Here is a 27,456-nt window from a genome sequence, read left to right as displayed (position 1 = left end):
TCATGGATGATTCACCTCGAAGAACAAAAGCAACAGATCTGGGTTTCTGAAAGCTACAGACTGAATGATAAAAATGCAATCATATACAGTGTGGAGATTCCTCAAGAAATTAAAAATAGAACTTCCCTATGACCCTGCAATCGCACTCCTGGATATTTACCCCAAAGATACAGATGTCGTGAAAAGAAGGGCCATCTGTACCCCAATGTTTATAGCAGCAATGGCCACGGTCGCCAAACTATGGAAAGAACCAAGATGCCCTTCAACGGATGAATGGATAAGGAAGATGTGGTCCATATACACTATGGAGTATGATGCCTCCATCAGAAAGGACGAATACCCAACTTTTGTAGCAACATGGACGGGACTGGAAGAGATTATGCTGAGTGAAATAAGTCAAGCAGAGAGAGTCAATTATCATATGGTTTCACTTATTTGTGGAGCATAACAAATATCATGGAGGACAAGGGGAGTTAGAGAGGAGAAGGGAGTTGGGGTAAATTGGAAGGGGAGGTGAACCATGAGAGACTATGGACCCTGAAAAACAATCTGAGGGGTTTGAAGTGGCGGGGGTGGGGGAGGTTGGGGTACCAGGTGGTGGGTATTATAGAGGGCACGGATTGTATGGAGCACTGGGTGTGGTGAAAAAATAATGAATACTGTTTTTCTGAAAATAAATAAATTGAAAAAATTAAAAAAAATGCAATCATATAAAAAATAAGAAAGTGTAAGGTAGTGACTGGGGATGGATAAATGGGCAGAGATGAGATAATGCTACTGCATGAAAATGTTAATTGTAGACTATAGGTAGTGTATAGAAGGATATTCATTGTAAAATTATTAAAGCTTTCCTGTATCTGGGGGCACCTGGGTGGCTCAGATGGTTAAGTGACTGACTTCAACTCAGGTCATGATCCCAGGGTCCTGGGATCGAGCCCTGCATTGGGCTCCTCGCTCATCAGAGAGCCTGCTTCTGCCTCCTGCCCCCTGCTCAAATTAATGTGAAATATGCCAGTAGAGTCTTGTACAAATAAATCCAGAAAGATTCCACCCTTGGCTGAAGATCCTCATTTTTGAAGACTGCTCCCTCTTTGAAAAGCAAGGATCAGGTATCTCAAATGATGAAATCAAGAAAGGTCAGACATGGGGAGAAGCATGAAATGAGAGAAGAGGAAATCTTACCGTTTTGGTCTGGGTGACTGAGCCAAAAAAGTCATAGTTGCCAGTTTCTGTCCTTTTCCTCATCTTCTTGAACCAGCGTCTGTATTCTTCTCGTACCTAACGTGCAAGCACACAGAAATGGACCTCATTTCAGAGAGTATGAACAAGGCATGAATGCCATAAAATGGGCTCTGGAAGGCATGAATTCCTTCCTCCCTTCCCCTGTCAGTTTTTCAAGTGACTTGCAACCTCACTCATTGGCCATAGAGACCCTCCCATTAATGTTTTATGAATTGCATTTATATCGTTAACACATTTTTTTTTTTACAATTTTCATTGTGATGGAGCATATATAACATAAATTTGCCACAGTATCCATTTTTTGGGTATACAGTTCAGTGGTGTCAATTATATTCATGACATTGTGGAACCATCACTGCCATCCATTTTTGAAAACTTTCTTATCACCCTGATAGCCATCAAGCAGCACCTTCCCATCTCCACTCCCCAGCCATTAGTAACGTCTAGTCTATATTCTGTCCCTGTGAATTTACCTATTGTAGATATTTCATGTAAGTGGAATCACACAAAATTTGCTCATTATCTTTGGCTCATTTTATTTAGCATCATGTTTTCAAGACTTATCCTTGCTGTAGAATGTATCAAAACTTCATTCCTTTTTATGGCTGGATAGTAGTCCATTGTATGGGATACCACTTCATATCTACTAGGATGGCCATATGGCTTTTTAAATGATAACTAGTGCTGGTGAGGATGTGGAGAAGTTGGAACCTCTGTACATTGCTGATGGGAATGGAAAATGGTGCTCCATTGTGGAAAACCACTGTGGTTCCTTTAACACGCAGACAGAAATACCAGAGGACCCAGAAATTCCACCCCTAGCTACATCTGAAAGACTTGAACATAGGGATTTAGGTGGATACTTGTACACCAATGTTCATTGCAGTTCCTATCTCTTTTGAGGATGTTTGCTGCCTTCAGCTCAGGTCATGATCTCAGGGTTCTAGGATCGAGTCCTGCATCGGGCTCTCTGCTCCGCAGGCAGCCTTCCTTCTCTCTCTCTCTTTCTTTCTTTGCCTGCCCCCCTACCTACTTGTAAAATAAATAAAATTAAAAAAAAATTTAAAAAAGGAACGTATCTAAATGGCTGTTATTCAGAAGGAGACCTCATGAGCATGCAATGCAAACAATGAAGAGAAATTCGAGGGGTCTCTTTATGATGGGGGCACTTGTGACAGAAGTCCCCCACAATACCCCCTAACAAGCAGAGCACTCAAGTCTGGTTCCCAGTCAGATGTCCCTAATTGCCGAATGTTAGCTTTGACGCTCATCCAGCATGTCACTATGGGTTAGTTTTGTCCCTGGAGTGACTGTGCAACACATATAAGGATCATACAGAGGGAAAAGATACAATTGTAGTTTGATAAGGCATGAAAGATTTAAAAAAAAAAAAGGCATGAAAGTTTTAAGTATTTTTATGGTATTTTATTTTATTTTAAAGATTATTTATTTATTTATTTGACAGAGATCACAAGCAGGCAGAGAGATAGGCGGGGTGGGGGAGGAAGCAGGCTCCCCGCTGAGCAGAGAGCCCGAGGTGGGGTTCGATCCCAGGACCCTGGGGTCATGACCTGAGCCAAAGGCAGAGGCTTTAACCCACTGAGCCACCCAGGCGCCCCTTTATGGTATTTAAAAATATATAATAATAATGATGAACTCTTTGAGGATAAAGAACTTCTAAGACTGGCAAAAACTGAAAGAATATGGAACCACTAAGCTGGCCCTGCAGGAAATACTAAGGGGGGTTCTCTAAAAGAAGAAAGACCTATGGGATATGGATTAGATATTAGATTAGAGAGAACAACTGAGAATTCTTCCCTTGCCTCCTGAGATATAAAAACTCTAGAATACTCTAGATATAAAACCTCTAGAATACTCAAGTAACTATAACGTGTGATATAATTATAATATGATCTTGCTCATTACAATGTACTGGAAGGTATTGCATATTTCTAAAAAGTGAGCAGACCAGATTTTATATTTATATGTATACTTATATATACATATAAACACATTTATATTTAATTTTTAAAAAAAGATTTTATTTATTTATTTGAGAGAGAGAGAATGAGAGAGAGAGAGAGACCATGAGAGGGGAAAAGGTCAGACGGAGAAGCAGACTCCTTGCTGAGCAGGGAGCCCAATGCAGGACTCGATGCCAGGACTCCAGGATCATGATCTGAGCCAAAGGTAGTCACCCAACCAACTGAGCCACTCAGGTGACCCTATATTTAAATTTTTAGAGATAAATATAAAATTTTTAAAGATATAAAAATATTTATATTTAAATTAAAATATATAAAGTAAAAATTAAAAAAATATAACATGACAGGACATTAGATTACATGAAGCTGAACAAACAAAAAAATGGAGACTAAGTTATTTAGGGGAAAGCAAAATTGTAGGTAAAAATCATATATTTATAAGGTCCCATTGATCAATACAACATGGAGGACATTAAGAGAAGGAAAGGAAGAGTGAATTGGGGGAAGTCGGAGGGGGAGATGAACCATGAGAGACTGTGGACTCTGAGAAACAAACTGAGGGTTTTGGAGGGGAGGGAGGTGGGGGGTTAGGTGAGCCTGGTGGTGGGTATTAAGGAGGGCATGTATTGCATGGAGCACGGGGTGTGGTGCATAAACAATGAATCTTGGAACACTGAAGAAATAAAATGCAATGATTAAAAAAAAGAGTTTGAGTTTGAATCAACTTGGAAGGTGATGCTGGGTCCTGTCCTCATCAAAAACCCATCATTAGATTATCCTTTAAAGTTGACTGGTAGGAGAGATATGGAAGCTGCCCAAGTGTCCAATGATAGATGAATGGACAAAGAAGAAGGGGTGTGTGTGTATCTGTGAGTCTGTGGAATATTACTCAACCATAAAAAATCACAAAAAATGAATTTTATGTGGAATATTACTCAATCATAAAAAATGAAATCTTGCCATTTGCAACAATATGGATGGACCTAGACGTTATAATGCTAAGCGAAATAAGTCAGAGAAAGACAAATACCATATGATTTCACTCATATATGGACTACAAGAAACAAAACAAATGAACAAACAAAAAGGAAAAAAGAGACAAAGAAACAGATGGTTAACTACAGAGAACAAACCGGTGGTTGCCAGAGGGGAGGTGGGTAGGGGATAGGTGAAATAGGTGAGGGGGATTAAGAGTGGACTTATCAGGGCGTCTGTGTGGCTCAGTGGGTTAAAGCCTCTGCCTTCGGCTCAGGTCATGATCTCGGGGTCCTGGGATCGAACCTTGCATTGGGCTCTCTGCTCTGCTGAGAGCCTGCTTCCTCCTCTCTCTCCCTGCCTGCCTCTCTTGCCTACTTGTGACCTCTGTCAAATAAATAAATAAAATCTTTAAAAAAAAAAAAAGAGTGCACTTATTATGATGAGCACTGAGTAACGCATGGAAATGTTGACTCATTATATTGCACACCTGAAACTAATATAACACTATTAATTATACTGAAATTAAAAAAAAGTAAAGCTGGCCGGTAGGAGACAGTATTCTTTATCTTTGGGGTCTTATAAAATTAATGTAATCAATCCTAGGAAGTGATCATTATAAGTATAGTGCAGTATTCCTGTAGCTTTTGAAAGTGATGGCCAAATCTAGTGGTACTAGGAAACATAAGTAAACATCTGGTGCTGGTATTTTAAAATGCATTGAAGTTTGGTAAGTATTATAACTGTTGTATTTGTGTACTTTTTAAAAAAGATTTTATTTATTTATTTGACAGAGAGAGAGAGAGATCACAAGTAGGCAGAGAGGCAGGCAGAGAGAGGGGGAAGCAGTTTCCCTGCTGAGAGGAGAACCCCCTGTGGGGCTCGATGCCAGGACCGTGACCTGAGATCATGACCTGAGCTGAAAGCAGAGGCTTTAACCCACTGAGCCACCCAGGCACCCCTATATTTGTGTACTTTTGCTGCTGTCTTATTTTTCCTGGTTTCTAAAGGGTTCAATTGTATTAAACGTTTTATTGTATTTTAAATTTAAGTTGCAATGAAATGATTGAGAAAAATTTACTTCATTTTGTTAACTAGCTACCATATAAATTTAATGATTGAACATTAATTGCATACATGTGGGGCACCTGGCTGGCTCAGTCTGTGGAACATGTGACTCTTGGTCTCAGGGTTATAAATTTGAGCCCCACACTGAATATAGAGATGACTTAAAGATAATTTTTTTTTTTTGCTGAAAGTGACCTTTATTTTTATTTTTTTACTATGTTCAGTTAGCCAACATATAGGCCATCATCAGTTCTTGATGTAGTGTTCAATGACTCATCAGTTGCGTGTAACACCCAGTGCTCATCACAACATGTGACCTTAATATCCATCACGTGTTTAATAGCATTACATGTAGTACTTACTGTATTTTTTCACACCCATCATTCTACCAGCCAGTAAAACAGCCAATTAGTAAGTCCCAATGGCAATGATTGCAAAGTGAAATTGAAAATCTTGTAAAAATGAAATAAGTCAAGCAGAGAAAGACAATTATCATATGGTTTCACTTATTTGTGGAACATAAGGAATAGCATGGAGGAGAAGGAAGGGAAAAGTGAAGTGGGGGGAGTCGGAGGGGAAGACAAACCATGAGAGGCTATGGACTGAGGGGTTTAGAGGGGGTGGGGGTGGGAGGATGGGTTAGCCCAGAGATAGTTATTAAGGAGGGCAAGTATTGCATGGAGCACTGGGTGTTATATGCAAACAATGAATCTTGGAACACTACATCAAAAACTAATGATGTGGTCCATATACACTATGGAGTATGATGCCTCCATCAGAAAGGATGAATACCCAACTTTTGTAGCAACATGGACGGGACTGGAAGAGATTATGCTGAGTCAAATCAGTCAAGAGAGAGAGTCAATTTTCATATGATTTCACTTATTTGTGAAGCATGACAAATAGCATGGAGGACATGGGGAGTTAGAGAGGAGAAGGGAGTTGGAGGAAATTGGAAGGGGAGGTGAACCATGAGAGACTATGGACTCTGAAAAATAATCTGAGGGGTTTGAAGTGGCGGGGGAGTGGGAGTGGAACCAGATGGTGGGTATTAGAGAGGGCACGGATTGCATGGAGCACTGGGTGTGGTGCAAAAATAATGAATACTGTTATGCTGAAAATAAATAAAAAATAAATAAATTAAAAAAAACGAATGATGTACTTTATGGTTACTAATATAACATAATAAAAAAATTTAAAAATCTGTAAGCTCATGAAATCAGTGACTGTGATGTTGGAGAATTTTCAAAACACAATAGACCAGGGGCCAGCAACCTACTCCCCCAGGCCCAATGTAGTCCATTACTTATTTGTGTAAATAAAGTTTTGCCTTGCCCATTCATTGACATACTGTCTATGGGCACTTTCATGGTACCAGAGCACAGGTGAATAGATACAACACAAATCTTACAGCCTGCAAAGCCAAAAATATTTCCTGATACTTTAAGAAAAGTTTACCAACCCTTACAATAGACAAAAATCTTGCAAATTGGACCAGATAATTTAAAAAAGTGAAACTCTAAAAAGAATCACGACAAGATAGGCACACCCAAGAAAATGATTAAGCCATCGAAAGATTCAGAGGTCCTTGTAAAATTAACAAATTCCAAACTATTTGTGTGAAATTGCAGTTTATAAAAGTTGAGCATCACATAAAAATCATTCTATTATAGCTCCCACACCATAACGCATAACATCATGCCCCTTCAAAGTCAACATTTGATTCTTTTGTCATTCTAAGAATTAGCCCACGTTTACAATTACAAACTCAGTATTTAAATGTAATAACCCAGAATTGTTTTCGTAGCATAGGGATTTTTTGTAAAGTCCTATACGACGATTTCTCAGCATTTACTGTGTTTTCTCCATTTTTTTTTTTTTCTCATTGTCAGATTCTTAACGTCTGATTGTGGGCCTTGTATGGCTCTACCCAGTTTCTGCTACTTCAATGCAGGTTCAAATGACTGGAAGCAAGAGACAGAAATCCTGGAAAGGTGGTCCCTGGGACAAAACTTAAGATGGGGAAGAAAGAGCCCCACCTCCCTCACCCTTCCACCCCCCAAACACACATACACAACCACTACCCAAGCAATGGAGAAGTCCAAGAGACAGAAAGTAGCAGTAGAACGTGGGAAACGCAGAGACAGTGGAATATGTGGAGGGCAGATTGGTTTACCTTGTGATTGAGAAGGCAGTAGACCAGGTAGATGTAGACGCCCTGTAGGACATTGATGATGGTGAAGGAATAGGCCATTACCGACCTGATGGGGTCCAGTACTCCTTCCACCAGAAAGAAACCAAGGCCCCAAGAACAGCCCAAAATGAAAAGCTGAGCAATGGCTTTGAATGCCAGCATCCTGCCAAAACCAATACACAGCATGATGTTATTCATCTCAGCTCCATGGCTCATGGCAATGGTTTCTCTCACATACTGCGATGGTTTTACTCTTGCTTCAGGGCTTCAGGACTTAGAATGTCAGCCTGTTCAACATGATTACCCCTGGCAGGAGTGTTATAGAGACTGACTGGTATGTAATGCTAGTATAATATATTGTGAAGTGTTAAATATCACATGTAAATATTGATAGAAAGTAATACATTACAAATATACAAAAAGTATACATTTTTGTTTGGTATAATGAAATAGCATATGTTCCAGTATTCATAATAGTAACATAATGACATTTATTAGAATTATATACCATAAGTGTATTAACTATGTTTTTTATTTTCTGTAGTCTGTTGGTGTGACAACGGGAACCTTGCCGGACACCCCCCCCCCCCCCCCCCGGGGCCTGCCCTTCCTGGGGTTAGCCAATTCTTAGAGTATACTTTTCAAATGCAAACCAACCAACTCAAAGCTCACACCCTCAACCACCTCCTTTATGGATCTCTCACATTCCAGGCCACTATTCATCTGCCTTAATCACTCCAGGGCCAGGTACCAGACAACTGGGGAAAGTCCCTATGCCCAGAAACACACTGGCATTTTTCTTTTCTTTTTAAAAAAATTTATTTAAATTTAATTAACATAGAGTGTATTATTAGTTTCAGAGATAGAGTTCAGTGATTCATCAGTTGCATACAACACCCAGTGCTCATTACATCAAGTGCCCTTCTTAGTGCCTATCACCCAGTTACCCTATCCCTACAACCACCTCCCTTCCACAACCCTCAGTGTGTTTTCCTATAGTCAAGAGTCTCTCAAATTTATAGGGAACAAGAAAAAAACCCAAACAGCCAGAGGAATGTTGAAAAAGAAAACCAAAGATGGTAGGATCACAATTCCAGACTTCAAGCTCTTACTACAAATCTGTCATCATCAAGACAGTATGGTACTGGCACAAAAACAGACACATAGATCAATGGAAGAAAATAGAGAACCCAGAAATGGACCCTCAACCCTATGGTCAACTGATCTTTGACAAAGCAGGAAAGAACATCCAATGGCAAAAAGACAGTCTGTTCAACAAATGGTGTTGGGACAATTGGACAGCCATGTGCAGAAGAATGAAACTGGACCATTTCCTTACACCACACACAAAAATAGACTCAAAATGGATGGAAGACCTAAATTTGAGACAGGAATCCATCAAAATCTTAGAGGAGAACATAGGCAGCAACCTTTTCAATCTTGGCCACAGCAAGTTCTTGCTAGACATGTCTCCAAAGGCAAGGGAAACAAAAGCAAAAATGAACTATTGGGACTACATCAAGATAAAAGCTTTTGCATAGTAAAGGAAATAGTCAACAAAATCAAAACAACCTATAGAATGGGAAAAGATATTTGCAAATGTCTTACCAGATAAAGGGTTAGTATCTAAGATTTATAAAGTACTTATCAATCTCAACACCCCAAAAACAAAGAATCTGGAAAAGAAATGGGCAGAAGACATGAATAGATACTTCTCCAAAGATGACATACAAATGGCCAACAGACACATGAAAAATTACTCCACATTACTCGGCATCAGGGTAATACAAGTCAAAACCACAATGAGATACCACCTCATACCAGTCAAAATGGCTAAAATTAACAAAACAGGAAACAGCAATGTTGGTGAAGATGTGGAGAAAGGGGAACCCTCTTACACTGTTGGTGGGAATGCGAGCTGGTACAGCCACTATGGGAAGCAGTATGGAGGTTCCTCAAGAAGTTAAAAATACAGCTACCCTACAACCCAGCAATTGCAATACTAGGTATTTACCCAAAAGAAAAAAAAAACACCATGATCTGAAGGGGGACCCGCACCCCAATGTTTATAGTAGCAATATCCACAATAACTCAACTATGTAGAGAGCCAAGATGTCCATTGACAGATGAATGGATAAAGAAGAGATGGTATATATGTATACACACACACACACACACACACACACACACAATGGAATATTACCCAGCCATCAAAAAAGATGAAATCTTACCATTTACATGGATGTGGATGGAACTGGAGGGAATTATGCTGAGTTAAATAAGTCAATCAGAGAAAGACAATTATCATATGGTTTCACTCATATGTGGAATTTAAGAAACAAAACAGAGGATCATAGGGGAAGGATGGGAAAAATAGAACAAGATGACATCAGAGAGGGAGACAAACCGTGAGATTCTTAACTCTAGGAAACAAACTGAGGGTTGCTGGAGGGGAGGTGGGTGGGGGGATGGGGTAACTGGGTGATGGGCATTAAGGAGGTACTTGATATAATGGGCACTTAGTAAACATTAAGTCATGCAATGGATGAATAACAACTCTACATTGAAAATTAATGCTACACTATATGTTAACTAATTGAATTTAAATAAAATCAATTTTAAAAGAGTCTCTTACTGGAATTTTTCAAACTAGTCGATCCTAAGCCTGTTTACCCTGCTATACCTCTTTCCCACAGACACCACAATAAAGGCACTTGCCTACAATTTCCCCTGTCCCCCGCCTGCTAGCCAACTCTGGTGTTTCCCCAGAAAATCCCCTTCTTGTGGCACAGCATGCCCTTCCTCTCAGGGTCTGTGAGTATAACAAATTATCTTTTCAATGGCAGCTACCTCCTGATCTAGTGTTCTTATTATGTACCTAAATAACACCGTGCATAAAACAAGTTAATACAATAATATTAATTACAACCTATAATTCACAACATTAAGTACTGAAAAGGACTTCTTGTAGAAATACAACCCTATTAGAGATTCATGTGCTGGATAAACTTTGCTTTTTGCCTGGACCATATACATTCCCCCAAATTATAAAAATAAGGGAAACTGCAAAGATATTATTCTCTTAATTCAGGGTTTCTTAACTTCACCACTACTGACATTTGGGTAGGTCACCTTTGTGTGTATATATGTGTATGCGGGGGGCTGTCCCGTGCATCATAGGATGTCATGGCATCCCAGGTGGCTAACATCTAGATGCCAGTAGCAGCCTTCCCCTCTTCACCCTCCACCCCATCTTGCGACAACCAAAAATGTCTCCAGAAAATTACCCCTCATTTTAGAATCACTGCCCCCACTTTACACAGTGAAAAATTCTGGAGGGGGAAAAAACCCAAACCTCTTTTGCATTTTCTGGCGCTGTGCCCACCTACCTTGTGTTGTGCATCCTGGATAATTCATTATTGAGGGAGCTAAGCTGGTTTTTCAAAATGCATAGGGTGGTCAGATAGAAGGAAAAATTGATCTGTGGAAATGACATGAAGGGCAGAGTTTAAAGTAGGCTAATATCTGATAATAAAATAAAAAAATGAGATTTAAAAAAGGAATTCATTCTTGAAACTTGTAAAATATGTTCAGGATTTCTGAAACTCTCTGGATATATGCCTCGATTATTTTCTATGATTATGTTGTTAGCCAACATATAGTACATCATTAGTTTTTTTTTTTTTTTTAAATGTCTGATCTTATTTATTTGTCACTCTTAGAAAATCTCATTTTTGACTAGACTCAGACTTAGAGGTAGAAGCTCTCAGAGAGGACAGCCTCCGTCTCTTGGCAATCTGTTCCTGGCGTTTTTCGTTGGCCTCCTTCTTTCTCTTGGCCAAAAGTTTAGCAGATTCTGCAGCCTCTTTCTTGTTTTTCTTAGTGCGCTGTTTCTTCAGAGCAATACGCCCACGTTTGTGTTGGAGGACACGTGGAGTAACAAGACGCTGTATCTTGGGCGCTTTGGTTCTAGGTTTCTTACCTTCTTTGTATAAGGGCTTTCTCACAACATACTGGCGGACATCATCTTCTTTAGAGAGATTGAAGAGTTTGCGGATTCTGCTGGCTCTTTTGGGCCCCAGGCGTCGAGGCACAGTAGTATCAGTGAGTCCAGGAATATTCTTCTCCCCTTTCTTTACAATGACCAAGTTGAGAACACTGAGATTGGCATCCACGATGCAACCCCGAACAGATTTGCGCTTTCTCTGGTCTGTAGCAGGAATGCCCCTTACTCAGCAGCAGGCGGACACGGCCATGGGTCAAGACACCCTGCTTCATGGGGAAGCCTTGTTTGTCATTGCCACCACTGATTCGGACCACATAACCCTTCCATTCTTCACCGAGGGCGTCCGCAGCAACTTCTGTGGCCATACGAAGTTTGCGTTCATCGTCCACTTCAATGAGTTTCTGGCAGCCAGTAGCTGGGAAAGAGATGTTCAGCTTCATCCTGAATCAGCCTCCATCATTAGTTTTTGATGTTGTGCTCAACAGTCCATTAGTTGCATATGCCTTGATTTTTTAAAAAATTAGCCTCCATTTTTTTTTAAAGATTTTATTTATTTATTTGACAGATAAGAGATCACCAGTAGGTAGAGAGGCAGGCAGAGAGAGACAGGAGGAAGCAGGCTCCCTGCTGAGCAGAGAGCCCGATGTGGGCTCAATCCCAGAACCCTGAGATCATAACCTGAGCCAAAGGCAGAGGCTTAACCCACTGAGCCACCCAGGTGCCCCTAGCCTCCGTTTTTTTATGACCAGAGAAGCAATATATGTTCATTATCCAAAATTAGGAAAATGCAGAAAAACAGACAGAACTTACCTGGAATTCTGGTGAAGAAACTCATAGGCAGAGATAAGCACTATTTCCATTTTGGTGCTTACCTTTTCCAAGCTTTGCTCCCTCCTCCCCCCATTAGCATGACCTTTTCATAACAAAATTTTAGGATCACTAAATGTTTTACACAACCATTAAAAAACACCCAAGATTGATGGTCAAATTGTATTTGCAAAACACATTCTATTAATTCAGAGAGGAAATCTGATTGAGGCTTGTAGTCTAGTTGATGTGACTGTACCAATGTCATTTTCCTGGTTTTGGTATTTTACCATGATTATGTAAAATATTATCTTTGAGTAAAGCTGAGTGAAGGCTACTTGGAACTCTTTGAACTATTTTTGCAAGTTCTTGTGAATTTTAAGTTATTTGTAATGAAAAAGATAACTAGTGTTGGTGAACATGTGAGGAAATTGGGACACTTGCACACCTGTTGGTGGGAATGTAAGTTGGTACAGCTGCTGTAGACAACAGTATGGAGCTTCTTCAAAGTATTTAAAATATAACTGACTTGTGATCCAGCAATCCCACTTCTGGATATCTATCCTAAAGAATTGAGTTTGTGTTGGGATGAGCACTGGGTGTTATATGCAATGATGAATCATTGAACACTACATCTGAAACTAATAATGGACTGTATGTTGGCTAACTGAATTTAGATAATAAAAAAGGAATTGAAGTTCAAATCTTGAAGAGATATCCATACTCCCATACTCCATGCGACATTATTCACAAAAGCCAAGATGCTTAAACAACCTAAGTATCCATTAAGAGAATGGGTATAGTAGATTTGATAGCAATAGCTCATTGTGTAAATAGATGGACAGACACAGTGGAATATTGCTCGGCCCTAAAAAAGAAGAAGACCTTACACTATGTGGCCACACGGATGAACCTTTAGGACATGATGGTAGGTGAAATAAGCCAGTCACAGAAGGACTAATACGGCATTACTTCACTTACACGAGGTGTCCAAATAGTCAAACTCATAGAAACAGAGAGTAGGATGGTCGTGTTGGGGTCTGGGGCTGGAAAAGGGATATAAGGAATTATGATTCAGGAGGTATAATGTTCCAGTCATGCAAGCTGATTATGCTCTAGAACTCTGCTGTATGACGCCATCATGTCCATGTTTGACAATACTGCATTGAACCCCTAAAATTTTACTAAGAGGATACAGCTCATGTTAAATGATTTTATTATAATTTTTAAAAAGCTGATTGACAGTGACCACATATTTTTTTAGAAAGCCAAATTATCAGTGATTCCGCTGAGGCAACATGTGATGTCTTCATCTCAGCTCAGATGTGACTCTTTCCACAAAGAGAAGGGTCCATACATAGTCTCTTAGTATGTTCTGTTCTAAGTCTAAAGACTCTAAAGAAAATTTAAATAGGTCTCTATCCAATGATTCCTTTGTCAAATCACAAAACACGGTATTTTCTATATCCAAAGTGACAACAAAAATTATACACCTACCAAAATAATAATAAAAACAGGTCCCATGAAGCTCCAAATAAATCTTCCATGGAAGTTGAGCCAGCAGCTGAAAAACAGAACAAACAACTTTCCAGATCTTCATAAAAAGAAACAAATGCATTTATTTATTTTTATTTTTTTAATTTTTAAAGTTTTTAAAAGTTAAAAAAATTATGAAGGACGGCACGTATTGCATAGAGCACTGGGATGTTATATGTAAACAATAAATCTTGGAACAGTACATCAAAAACTAGTGATGTACTGTAGGGTGACTAACGTGACATAATAATAATAATAATAAAAATAAAAATTTTAAGAAAAAAAATTTATTTCATTATGTTACGTTAGTCACCCTATAGTAACATCATTAGGTTTTTAGTGTGCATTAAAAAAAAAAAACATCTTTCCTGGGCACCTGGGTGGCTCAGTCAGTTAGGCAGCTGCCTTTGGCTCAGGTCATGATCTCAGGGTCTTGGGCTCTAGTCCTGCTCAGCCCTCTAGTCCTGGGCTCTCTGCTCAGTGGGGAGTCTGCTTCTCCCTCTCCCTCTGCCTGCAGCTCCCCCTCCGTGTTCTCTCTCTCTTTCTCTCTCTCTCAGTGTCAAATAAATAAATAAGATCTTAAAAATAAACCTTTCCCTAAACTGAAACATAGGGAGAAAAATGGGCACAGGAACTGGGTCAGGGCGAAATAATAATATGACAATAACAACCATTAACATGGAGAAAAATTAACAATGATTAACATTCATGGAAAACTTATATTCTGGGTATAGTGGCCCAGACCACTCATTCAGTTAAGCATCGAGGACCCAGTGAATGCTGACCCATCCTTCCACTATCAGAATTCAATTACAAACCCAGAGCGGTGGCTTTGAATAGACCAGAATTCCTCTGTCTTGGTACTACTGACATTTGGGGCCCATGGTCAACATGGGTCAACCCCCTGTGCACCACAAAACATTCAGTAGCATCTCTGGCCACCTCTCTCCCTCAAGTTGTGACAACAGAAAAGGTCTCCAGACACTGCTGAAAGTCTCTTGTGAGTCTCACCCTACCTAAGAACTGCTGGAATAGACCAATAGCAGGATAAACAGAGATTTGGCTTTTAGTAACAAAAATATTTAATTTCAACTCTGATTTTCATTCATAAAGGACGGTGCCCTTTCCTCAAGTTGTATTTCAAAAGTATGTTGTTTACTGCTTAGTTCAAAGGACACTTTTTTGTACGTTATTTCTTTTCCAAAATTATGTCCACCCTAAACCCACAATTGCCCACTTGGTCCTAAAAATAATTTTCCAAGTTAGAACAAATTATGAAAGAAGATAAATTTATAGGTGTGATAGAATAACTTGAGCTTCTCTCCACTCCAAAGGTGTCCAAGTCCCAAGGCCCAGAATTTGTGAATTGCTACTTTACAAAGCAAAAGGGACTTTGCAGATATAATTGAGTGTAAGTATCTTGGAATGGGGAGATAGATTACCCTGGATTACTTGAGTGGATCCCATGGAATCACATGTGTTCTTAGAAGTGGAAAGGAGAGACAGAAGAGAGTCAGAAGGAGATCCAAAGGTCAGAGAGGCGCAATGTTGCCAGCTCTGAAGACAGAGGAAGGGGGACATGAGCTGAGGAATATGGGTGGTCCCTGAAGGCTGGAAATGCCCCTCCAGGCCCAAGATGGAATGTACATGCTGATATCTTGTTTTTAGCTCAGTGAGACCCATGATAGACTTCTGACCTACAGAACTCTAAGATAACAAGATTGCGTGGTTTTAAGCCACCAAGTTTGAGCTAATTTGTTCAAACAGCACTGGGAAATAAACACAGTAAGACACTTCAAAAATTAAGTAACATATGTCATAGGAAGTTTACCTCTTAGGGGTCCCTCTGACCACACTATTTCAAATATCACCTCACATATATTCTCATTTCTCTACTTTGCTTTCTGTGGTGGTAGCTATCACAGCCCAACATCATATTGCATGTCTATTTGCTTATTGTCTGCTTTGTTTCCTGGGGGGCCCACAGAGCCTTCAATAGCACAGGTAGTAGATGTTTAATACATTGAGTTCATATTTGTATTGTTACTTCCTCATAACAAAGACACTGTGCTTACTGAGTTTCTGTTCCATAACTGGTGTGTCCAAGCCCTGCAGACACAGCTACAATCACAGCTGGGATCCCGTAGCCAAAAGGATATATGAACCTCCTCTTGAATTTCCCTGCACTGATGTAGTTGGCCACCTTGAGGTTCTTGACAGTTAGGAAAAGCTGCAGCCCTTCAAGGAGCATCCAGGTGAAGGAAGCCAGGTAGAGGTAGTGTAGCACCCCAGCGATGATGGAGCACAGCACCTGGAGGGGAGACAGAAGTTGGGAGAACTTTACGGGTACACAGAGAACAATGTTCACCATTCCTTGGAGCAAAGGGGATACAAGGTCAATGGAACACAGTCGTGCAGAGCAAGATGCTTGGGTTGAGTTCCTGTACTTCTCTGGGTTGACTCATGGCGGTAAACTCAAATAGCTGTGGAGGGCTAGGCAGGGAGCATGTATCTGTCAAGCAGGCAAGTGTTAGGGAAGAGGTAGTGGTTGGAACTGTGCCACATGACCCTTCCGAAAAGCAGCAGTTGTTTTCAGCTCCAGCAATGGTTTCCATTCAAGAATGTGAGCCCAGGTTGATGCAAAAGTTGGGTATTCATCATTTCTGATGGCTGAGTAATAGGGCACGTATTGCACGGAGCACTGGTTGTTATATGTAAACAATGAACTTGGAACATCACATCAAAACCAAAGATGTAAAAAACAAACAAACAAACAAACAAACAAACCAAAGATGTACTGCATGGTGACTATCATCATCATCATCATCATCATCACCATAATCAAAGAATGTGAGCCTAATATTGCCAGTGTTTCCTTTCTTTAAAACATATGCACACACACACCTGGAAATCAGGATTGTTAAGCAAAATCTCTCAGTTTTCAAATGTGGACAGTTAAAAAGAAAAAAAAACCTGTGGGAAAATACACAGTACATGACACAAAAGTTACCCTCTTACCATTTATGAGTGCATGGTTCGTGGTCTAGTTCAATGCCTGTGAGTGTTAAGTATGTTCACCCTGTTGTGCAGCCGTCCCCACCATCCATCTCCAGAACTCTTCATTTTGCAAAACTGAAATCTGTCCCCTTGAAACACTGACCTTCCGACCCTCCCCCACCCCAGGTTCCCATCGTCGACCCTCTGTCTTTGGGAATATGTGTAAGTCTTTCAGGGACCCTCTGTGAGTGGAATCAGATAGGATGTGTCCTTTTGTGACTGGTTTATTTCATTAAGCACAATGTCCCCAAGGTCCATTCAGGTTGTAGCAAGTGTCAGTATGTCCTTCCCTTTTTAAGGCTGAATAATATTCCAACCTATGTATATACAGCACTTCTTGTACCTGCCGTCTGTCAAGACACACGGGTTGTTTTTACCTTTGGCTATTGTGAACAATGGTACCGTGAACATGGTTGGGCAAATGTCTCTTTCAGAACTTATTTTCAAATTCTTTTTCTTTAATTATCTTAAAAAATTAAAAAAAATTTTTAAATTTATTTTTAATTTTCAGCATAACAGTATTCATCATTTTTGCACCACACCCAGTGCTCCATGCAATCTGTGCCCTCTATAATACCCACCACCTGGTACCCTGACCTCTCACCCCCAGCCCCTTCAAAACCCTCAGATTGTTTTTCAGAGTCCATAGTCTCTCATGGTTCACCTCCCCTTCCAACTTCCCTCAACTCCCTTCTCCTCTCTATCTCCCCATGTCCTCCATGCTATTTGTTATGCTCCACAAATAAGTGAAACCATATGATAAGTGACTCTCTCTGCTTGACTTATTTCACTCAGCATAATCTCTTCCAGTCCCGTCCATGTTGCTACAAAAGTTGGGTATTCATCCTTTCTGATGGAGGCATCATACTCCATAGTGTATATGAACCACATCTTCCTTATCCATTCATCCGTTGAAGGGCATCTTGGTTATTTCCACAGTTTGGTGACCGTGGCCATTGCTGCTATAAACATTGGGGGTACAGATGGCCTTTCTTTTCACTACATCTGTATCTTTGGGGTAAATACCCAGTAGTGCAATGGCAGGGTCATAGGGAGCTCTATTTTTAATTTCTTGAGGAATCTCCACACTGTTCTCCAAAGAGGCTGCACCAACTTGCATTCCCACCAACAGTGTAAGAGGGTTCCCCTTTCTCCACATCCCCTCCAACACATGTTGTTTCCTGTCTTGCTAATTTTGGCCATTCTAACTGGTGTAAGGTGATATCTCAATGTAGTCTTAATTTGAATCTCCCTGATGGCTAGTGATGATGAACATTTTTTCATGTGTCTGATAGCCATTTGTATGTCTTCATTAGAGAAGTGTCTTTTTTTAAAAATTTAATTTTATTTTTTCAGTGTTCCAAGATTCATTGTGTATGCACCACACCCAGTGCTCCATGCAATATGTGCCCTCCTTAATACCCACTACCAGGATTACCCAACCCCCCATCTCCCTCCCCTCCAAAACCCTCAGTTTGTTTCTCAGAGTCCACAGTCTCTCATGGTTCATCTCCCCCTCCGATTTCCCCCACTTCACTTTTCCTTTCCTTCTCCTAGTGTCCTCCATGTTATTCTTTATGTTCCACAAGTAAGTGAAACCATATGATAATTGACTTTCTCTGCTTGACTTATTTCACTCAGCATAATCTCCTCCAGTCCTGTCCAGGTTGATACAAAAGTTTTTAAACCATTGTTTTTTTTTTTTTTTTAAAGATTTTATTTATTTATTTGACAGACAGAGATCACAAGTAGGCAGAGAGGCAGGCAGAGAGAGAGAGGAGGAAGCAGGCTCCCTGCTGAGCAGAGAGCCCAATGCGGGACTCGATCCCAGAACCCTGAGATCATGACCTGAGCCAAAGGCAGCGGCTTAACCCACTGAGCCACCCAGGCGCCCTAAAACATTGTTAAGTTTAAAAAAAATTTTGTATTGTTACATTAGTCACCATACAGTACCTCATTAGTTTTTGATGTAGTGTTCCATGAATCATTGTTTGCATATAACACCCAGTGCTTCTTCTTTGAGGTAAGTACCCAGATACTGGCAACTCTTTTTTAATTAAAAGCCACAAGCAGACTCAACAGAAAGGAACTGCTGACGGTTAGGTCTGGGAAACAATTTTTTTGACCTTTGGCTTAGATTCATCTCACTCATGCATAAAATACTATTGGAGAGAGCTGAGTATCCTATGTTCAACATTTTCATTTAGCAAAGTACTGAAAGGTGACCCAATGGCTTTAGAGGAACTATATTTTCACAAATATTCACAAAATAAACACTTCAGTGTCCTTCTTTGCTGAATAAGCTTGATATCTACAGATCTGCACAGTCTACCTTATGGCTAGGAGACACTCATGGGACTATCTGCATTTAAATTCATTAAAATTAAACAGAATTTAAGGGGTGCCGGGGTGATTCAGTCATTAAGTGTCTGCTTTTGGCTCAGGTCATGATCCCAGGGTCCTGGGATTGAGCCCCGTGTCAGGCTCTCTGCTTGGTGGGAAGCCTGCTTCTCTCTCTCCCATTCCCCCAGATTGTGTTCCCTCTCTCACTGTGTCTCTCTCTGTCAAATAAATAAATAAAATCTTTAAAAAAATTAAAACAGAATTGAAGAGTCAGTTCCTCAGTTACACTAGCCAAAGTCAAGTGCTTAATAGCCACATATGGCCAGTCACTCCCATATTGAAGAGTTCATATATAGAATATTTTTTATCTTAATAGGAGGTTCTGCTACAAAGTGCAGATCTAGACCTGTGTGCCCTGAATTAAGTGAAGGACAGTCAGGTTCTTAACTAAAACCTCATAAAACCTATTATACGATATTAGGCAAGTCACTTCCTCTACTCATGCTTTAGGTTTGCCAAGTTAAAATAAATTAATTTTGATATGCAACTTTCACCATTTATTTTTTTAAAAAAGATTTTATTTATTTATTTGTCAGAGAGAGAGAGAGAGTGAGCACAGGTGGACAGAGTAGCAGGCAGAGGCAGAGGGAGAAGCAAGCTCCCCACTGAGCAAAGAGCCCAATGTGGGACTCAATCCCAGGATGCTGGGATCATGACCTGAGCTGAAGGCTCAACCAACTGAGCCACCCAGGCGTCCCTCACCATTTATTTTTTTTTAAGAGATTTATATATTTATTTGAGAGAAAGGGGAGAGGGACAGAGGAAGCAGAAGAGGGGAAGCAGACTCCCCACGGAGTGAGAGTGATGCGGGTCTCAATTTCATGACGCTGAGGTCATGCCTTGAGCCAAAACCAAGAGTTGAACACTCAACTGACTGAACCACCCAGGCACCCCGACTTTTACCATTTCATAGCCAGGGAGCTCCCTTCTAATATTCATTCCCAGAGACCCACTATTGATAGCACTAAGGTGAGCAGCCATTGGCAATGGCAGTTGAACTGTCCATCCAAATTTTTGGACCTTCCTTCCCTTTTCCTACATCTAGCTACCCTTCCTTGGGCTTCAAGAGCATAGCAGCAAACCACTGGAAATGTTCACAGAAAAGTGAGTCTCAGCTAATTCTCCTACCTTGGACTTTGTCCGCTCAATGCCAGTGAGGAAGAGCAGGTGAGCCAGGAAGAGGCAGATGGAGAGTTGCAGGTGGAGGGAGGTGCTGATGTTCTGGATGGTTCGGCACAGGAGGAAGGTGAGGGCTGCCAGGAAGAGGCACAGCAGAGAGAGGCTCAACCCTACGTATGTGATCATGGTCAGTACAGGATCCACCTATGAGCCGCAAAAGAAGAAATCCATTAGAGTTTCCAGTTATGTTGTTATGTGCCTGATGGGTGTCCCAGGTCTGTCCCTCAAACAAATGACTTTAGCTCTCTGAGATCTGGTGTCCCCATATTTAAAATGGAGGTAATATTACAGGCTGAATTGTGTTCCCCACCCACAAATTAATATGTAAAAGTACTGATCCCAAGGACCTCTGAATCTGACTGTATTTGGAGACAGGGTTAACTGAGTTACATGATGTCATTAGGGTGGGCCCTGATCCAGTAAGACTGGTACCCTTATAAGAAATTTGGAAACAGACAGGTAGAGAGGGAGGACCATGTGAAGACACAGGGTGATGGAAGCCAAGGAGAGATGTCTCAGGAAAAAAACAATCCTGCCAGCATCTTGAACTTGAACTTCCAGATTCTAGATCTGTAATAAAATAAGTTTCTGTTGTTTAAGCCACCCAGACTGTGAAACTTGTCATCACAGTCCTGGCAAGTTAATAGAGGCATTAAGAGCATTTTCACACAGGATTGTTGGAAAACTGAAACCACCAAACTGGAATGGCCCATAGAAATATCACAGTTGCATCATTCACAATAGCCAAGATATGGAATCAACCTATGAGATATGGTTGAGATATGTCTCACCCATTGATGGATGGATGAGTAAAGACACTGAGGTATATGCATTACATTACTAGAGTGGAGTATTACTCAGCATTAATAAAGAAGGTAATCCTGCTATTTGCGACAACGTGGAAGAATCCTGACAACATCAGGCCAAATGAAGCAAGCCAGACACAGGAAAACCAATATTGTATGATCTCACATATATGCAGACTCCAAAATAGTCTAATTCACAGAAGCAGAGAGTAGAATGTCGGTTGCCAGAGGCTGGGAGTAGGGGAAAATGAGGAGTTGTGGCCAAGTGGCATCAAGCTTCAGTTATGAAAGCTCACTGAGTTCTGGGGATCCAATGCACAGCATGGTATCAACAGATAACAATGCTGTATTGTGTACTTGAAATTTGCTAAGAAGGTAGATCTTAAACCTTCTCATCACAGACACACATGACAGGACACCTATATAGAGGTGATGGGTAAGTTATGTATCGTGACCATGAAGATCTTGTCATAATGCATACACATATACTAAAACATCACATTGTTCACCTTAAATATATACAATTTTTACATATCAAGGAAATCTCAATAAAGTGGGTTTTTTCAAAAAACATATATCCTATGAGGTAATTTTACATATTCTGGTAGCCCCATTAAAAATGTAAAAGGAGACATAAAATAATTTACTACTATGTTTTCTTTTTTTCAAGAGATTTTATTTATTTATTTGAGAGAGAGATTGAGAGAGCATGAGAGGGGCGAGGGTCAGAGGGAGAAGCAGACTCCCTGCTGAGCAGGGAGCCCAACTTGGGACTCAATCCTGGGGCTCCAGGATCATGACCTGAGCCAAAGGCAGTTGCTTAACCCACTGAGCCACCCAGGAACTCTAGTACCTTTTCTTTAACCCAATAGGTTCCAAATATTAGTTCAATGTATGATCAATGTAAAGGTAAAGAGCTATTCAGGAGATGTTTGACATTCTTTCCCTCTGTGTTGAGGGAGCACAGAGTTGTCCCTGTTGTCACTTCCCCATATCAGAGAGAGAAGTTTGTAACATACAATACAATTCATTTATTCTGAGGTTCATTACTTACTATGTCCCCATTCACAGAAGCATGGGGTATCTTCCACACACTTAGTGGTCCTAGATGCTCGAGGAATATTTGTCTAGGGAATGAATCCCCTTGTAAAATTCAGGCCCCTGACCCCACACCCCGTTTTCAGAATCCAAATCTCTTGGAAATGGAGCCAAGAATCTGCATTATAAATAAACACCCCACCCTATGGTTCTTAGGAACAGGAAACTGTGAGAAGCACTTAATGGCTAACACTTCCAGGTGAACATTCTAGTGATTTCCACTGAAAATGTTGACAGCCTTTCATGAATAGAGGGCTTGCTTTAAAACTGCTCTCTGTTCAATGTCAGAATGCATTCAATCTTCTTTTTACTAGAACTTGATAATGTTCCACTTCAATGAAAGGTAAGTTTATTTACAAAAGTAGAGATTACCTTTAATTTGGCAGTTGCCACAAGGATGGCAAAGCTGGAGAGGTGGTTGCAGCTGCAAAGGGTTTGATTTTCATCTGAAGAAATGACTTGACAGCCTTCATTAGACCAAGACGACCCTTGCCAATAGACACAGATGGACTGCTCATTTTCTCTCTTCATCTGGAGAATAACAACATTACCTTAGCCCAGTCATAGAATAACTAACATTTACTGATTGTTGTTCATATTTCAAAATATATTAGGCATTTTGTGTCTATTATCTCATTTACTTGTTACAAAATCCTTGTAAGGTAGGTATTCATATATTCTTTTTACACATGGGGAAACTGACAGTTGGAATCTGGTGATAATTGAGATGGGATTCCAGTCCTGGAGTTCTGACTTCAGAGCTGTAAGTCTTAACCATCCTACCTACTGTCTCTCTCATTTGTAAGGTAAATGAGGAGAGGAGAGAAAAAGGAGATAATTTTTGATGTCAAGGCAATGTGATTTCCTGAAGAAGAGAAAATATCTGTTGAATTCCTAACTAGTGGTTCTTTTCTCCCTTGAAATTGTCCTTGTCACCAACAGAGACAACACTGACAGATATCTACACATGTAGGCACCAATCTCTAGACTCAGCATGGAATAACTCGATTAACCTCCATAGCAGCTTATGGTGTAGGTACTGTTACTGTCCCAGATGCATGCGCTGGGGCATACCCCAAAATACAGTACATGCACAAAAGTGTTGGTTCACTGTTCTGTGATTTGACACAGAAAAGGACTTGCTCATTGAAGCTGCTACAAGTGAACAACTTAGGTATAATGGGCCCCAGTGGGAGGTATAAATGGGTCAGAATGCTTTCACATGGCCACTCAATCATGCCCAAAGTTTGATTATATGAAGGAGACAAAAACCTGTTTCTTTCCTTAATCCAGGTTTAAGGCTCTTTGTAAGAAAAAAAAAATCCTGTGTTCAGCCAAGAGCTGGGAAAAGGGGGAAATGGTGTCTGAATATTGCTTATTTGATATTTAGAGGTTTTAAATATTTCCTTTGACAGGGAATAAAAGGCAGTAAAAAATATTCTGAGTGCTCACCACTTCCTGTGTTCTGAAATTCCCATGTAATTGCATTTAAAAAAAATCAACAAAGGCTGAGCCTAGAAAGTAATGGTATCTAATGCTTTGGAATTCTTACAATGTGCCAGATTTTTTTTTTTTTTAAAGATTTTACTTATTTATTTGACAGACAGATCACAAGTAGGCAGAGAGGCAGGCAGAGAGAGAGAGAGGAGGAAGCAGGCTCCCTACTGAGCAGACAGCCTGATGTGGGGCTTGATCCCAGGACCCTGAGATCATGACCCGAGCCGTAGGCAGAGGCTTTAACCCACTGAGCCACGCAGGCACCCCTATGTGTCAGATTTTTAAATAAAGATTTTATTATGGTAAAAATTGCATAATATAAAAATTTCTCACCCTAGCCATTTTTGAGCGGACAGCACCATAATGTTAAATAAATTCACATTTTTGTGCAACCCATCTCCAGAACTTTCTTTAAAAATTGTCAGAGAGAGAGAGAGAGAAAGAGAGCGCACAAGCAGAAGGAGAACAGGCTCCCCACTGAGCAAGGAGCCCAATGTAGGACTTGATCTCAGAACCCTGAGATCATGACCTGAGCAGAAGGCTGACACTTAATCAAATGAGCCACCCAGGTGTCCTGTCCACAACTTTTTTTCATTTTGTAAAACGGAAACACTGCCCATTAAAAAAATAACTCCCATTTCTCTCTCTGCAACTCCTGGCAAACATTCTTCGACTTTTTGTTTCTATGAACCTGAATACACTGGGGACCTTATACAAAATGGAAGATTACAATATTTTTCTTTCTATGTTTGGTGTATTTCACTTAACAAAATGTCCTCAAGGTTTATCCCTATTGTAACATATATCAAAATTGTATTTCTTTATTTTTCAAGTTTTTATTTAAATTCTAATTATTTAATGTATATGGTAAAATTGATTTCAGGTATAGAATTTAGTGATTTATCACTTACATATAACACCCAGTGCTCATTTTTTTTTTAAAAAAGCTAAACACTAGTCGATATTATTTCATACAGTAATACTAGGTTCAAGCATTTGAGGAACAACCATACTATCTTCCATAGTGGCTGCACCATTTAATATTCCTACCAACAGTTCACAATGATTCCAATTTCTCTCCCTCTTCATCTTATTTTGTTTTGTTTTTATAGTAGCCATACTAATGGATATGAAGTGATATGTTATTGCAGTTTTGATTTACATTTACCTAATAGTTAGTGACTTCCAGCATCTTTGCATATGCTTCTTGAACATTTGTATATCATCTTTTGAGAAATGTGTTCAGATCCTTTCTCTATCTCTCTCTCTCTTTTAAATTGCGGTATTTTGTTGCTATTGTTGACTTGTAGACATTCTTTATGTATTCTGGGTACTAATCCTTTAGCAGGTATTTTCTCCCATTCCGTGGGTTAGCTTTTCATTCCATCGACTGTGTCCTTTGATGCACAGAAGTTTTTAGTTTGTCTATTTCTACTTTTGTTGCTTGTTCTTTTGGTGTTGTAGCTGAGAAATTCTTGCCAAATTTAAGTAATGAAGCTTTTCAACTATGTTTTCTTCTAGAAGTTTGATAGTTCTAGGTCTTACATTTATGTCTTTGATCCATCTTGTGTTCATGTTATGTATGGTGTAAGAGTCCATTTGCTCTTTAGCACACAGATACACAATTTTCCCAGCACCATTTGTTGATGTGAGGCACTATTTTAAGGGCTTTATACATGTGGACTCATTTATCCCACACAACAAGAAGGCACATTACTATTACCAGTAGCAGAACCTCAGCATCTGGACCGTGCTCAGCACAGAAGGCTGGGTAATTTGCCTAACTAGTGAGTGGGAAGGGAGCGGGGACTTGAACCCAGTTTGTTCAGCAGCAACTCTCCGTGTACTGGTTTAAGAAATGTCCATCAATTATTTGGCACTCCCTTCAAAATGTCAAGTCTAACTCCACTTCCTTGGGAGTAGTCTCTCTTGGAGAACTCATGGAAGCCAACTGCCATGCCATGAGAACAGTGAAGCAGCTCTCAGAGAGCCCCACGTGGCAAAAAAAAACAAGCCTCTTGTCACCAGCCACAGGGTGGATCTACCTTTAAAACTAACCCTTTAGCCTCAGTGAAGTCTGCTGGTGACAACACCCAGCCACCATCTTGACAGAAAACTTTTGAGAAACCTTGAGCTAGAGCCATCCAACAAAGCTACACCCAGATTCCTGACCTAAAGAAACAAAGTGAGATAATACATTCATATCACTTTAAGTTGACAAGTTCTGGGGTAATTGTTTACACAGCAAACAACCCCTTTGAAGAAAACAAATCAATTTTAATTTTGGCAAAGTTCTAAAACCTTGAAAACTTTTCTATTGGAATGTGCCTGGTATTATGCCTCGTTACAGCCATTAGGAAGCACTCCAAAAACACCTAAGGACTACCACTCATCTCACATGCTGGTCTGGATTGGTGCCTTCTTAAACCCTGACCAGTTTTATTTGGACCGGTTTGACAAGTCAGACATGTCCAGAGTCCTGGGGGAGAGATGAGAGGCTGATTATGAAGTTATCTCCTCAGTACAGTTCAGGGATACCCCAGTTTCTCAGGAAGCCGTATCACACCCTTGGTTTATTTTGGACTTTCCAACACCACGTCTCTCAGATGGGTGAGATTCGATTTCATTTTTACAGACTTCCAACCTGTGAATTCATCAGCATGGAAACATTCCCATTTAATGATGAAATCCCTGCACATGTAATAGAGTTACCTGGTTCTCACATACCTTTTCATGCTGAAATGTGAAATTAACCGACACGGGGAGTGAGATGTTCTTTCTGGATCCCACTGTACCACTCACTACCTTGGAGTTCAGGTAGAAATTATGCAATTTTTCCTTTGTCCTTAGATTTTCCTCAGATGCAAAACTCTCACCAATGATGGAACCAATAGAAGTGTAAGATATAAATGCGACAATACCTGGGATGAAAAGAAAACCCCACCTAGTTTCAGGGATGGCCATTTGGGGGCAATGTAATCTGTCTTAACTTTCACAGATCATTGGAAAAAATGATTTTAGTTCTCATTTATTGAGCCTTTACTGTGGGACAATGTGCTGAGTCATTCACATAAGTCATAATCATTTTCTTTTTAACAGATTTTAAATTTTAAATAGAAATTTCTTCATGACTACCACTTTTGCTAGGGAATGTTTTCTTTGGCATTTTACAGTTAAGGAAAAGATTACAGATATTTAATAACCAACTTTAGGTTGGAGCTAGGAAAATGTGAAGTCATTATTATATTCCCCCCAAATTCCAATGCAAATCAATGAATTGATGGAAGGAATCAAGGAAGAGGGGAAAGAAGGCAGGCCGTTTAATCGATGGGTGAGTGAGTGAGTAGATGGATGGATGAATGGGTGGATGAATGGGTGGATTTAGAGAAGGAAGAAAGGGAGAAAAGGGAAGGGAAAGAAAATGGGATGGAAGAAGAAAGGGGGGAAGAACAAAGGAAAGAGAGAAGGGGAGAAGAAAGCAAGAGATGAAAGGGAGAGCAAGGAAGTGAAAGAGGAAGAAAAAGACTATTAGCAGGTTAAGTTTGCAGGAGGGAAAGGTCATGTGAAAAATAGTAAAGGAAAAATCTTAAAGGTGATTAAATT

General features: G+C 40.1%; 1 protein-coding gene and 1 pseudogene across 1 annotated transcript; both read right to left on the bottom strand.

The window, feature by feature from the left end:
- On the bottom strand, window positions 1-26,817 carry LOC132009596 (adhesion G protein-coupled receptor E4-like). Its single transcript, XM_059387635.1, has 9 exons — window positions 26,581-26,817; window positions 22,729-22,887; window positions 20,402-20,596; window positions 15,889-16,124; window positions 13,775-13,841; window positions 10,854-10,945; window positions 7,447-7,627; window positions 1,183-1,278; window positions 1-60 (listed from the first exon to the last, which is right to left on the bottom strand). The coding sequence occupies exons 1-9, from the start codon at window positions 26,815-26,817 to the stop codon at window positions 1-3; spliced, it is 1,323 nt and encodes a 440-aa protein (XP_059243618.1).
- Window positions 11,153-11,917, bottom strand: LOC132009666 (small ribosomal subunit protein eS6-like; annotated as a pseudogene).
- Window positions 26,818-27,456: the final 639 nt, after the last annotated feature.

Source organism: Mustela nigripes, chromosome 2 (genome assembly GCF_022355385.1).
Source record: "Mustela nigripes isolate SB6536 chromosome 2, MUSNIG.SB6536, whole genome shotgun sequence".
In the NCBI taxonomy this organism is placed as follows: Eukaryota; Metazoa; Chordata; class Mammalia; order Carnivora; family Mustelidae; genus Mustela; species Mustela nigripes.
The sequence above is the reverse complement of the archived record's forward strand: the minus strand, read 5'-3'. Positions and strand labels throughout refer to the sequence as shown.

Bases quoted from the DNA above. Each gene is read 5' to 3' on its own strand.
- LOC132009596 (XM_059387635.1), bottom strand. From the start codon at position 26,817: ATGGCCATCCCTGAAACTAGGTGGGGTTTTCTTTTCATCCCAGGTATT. The intron at 20,597-22,728 runs GTAATCTCTACT...TGCGGCTCATAG, and splicing joins TGGCAACTGCCAAATTAAAG to GTGGATCCTGTACTGACCAT. The intron at 16,125-20,401 runs GTAGGAGAATTA...TCTCCCCTCCAG, and splicing joins TTGAGCGGACAAAGTCCAAG to GTGCTGTGCTCCATCATCGC.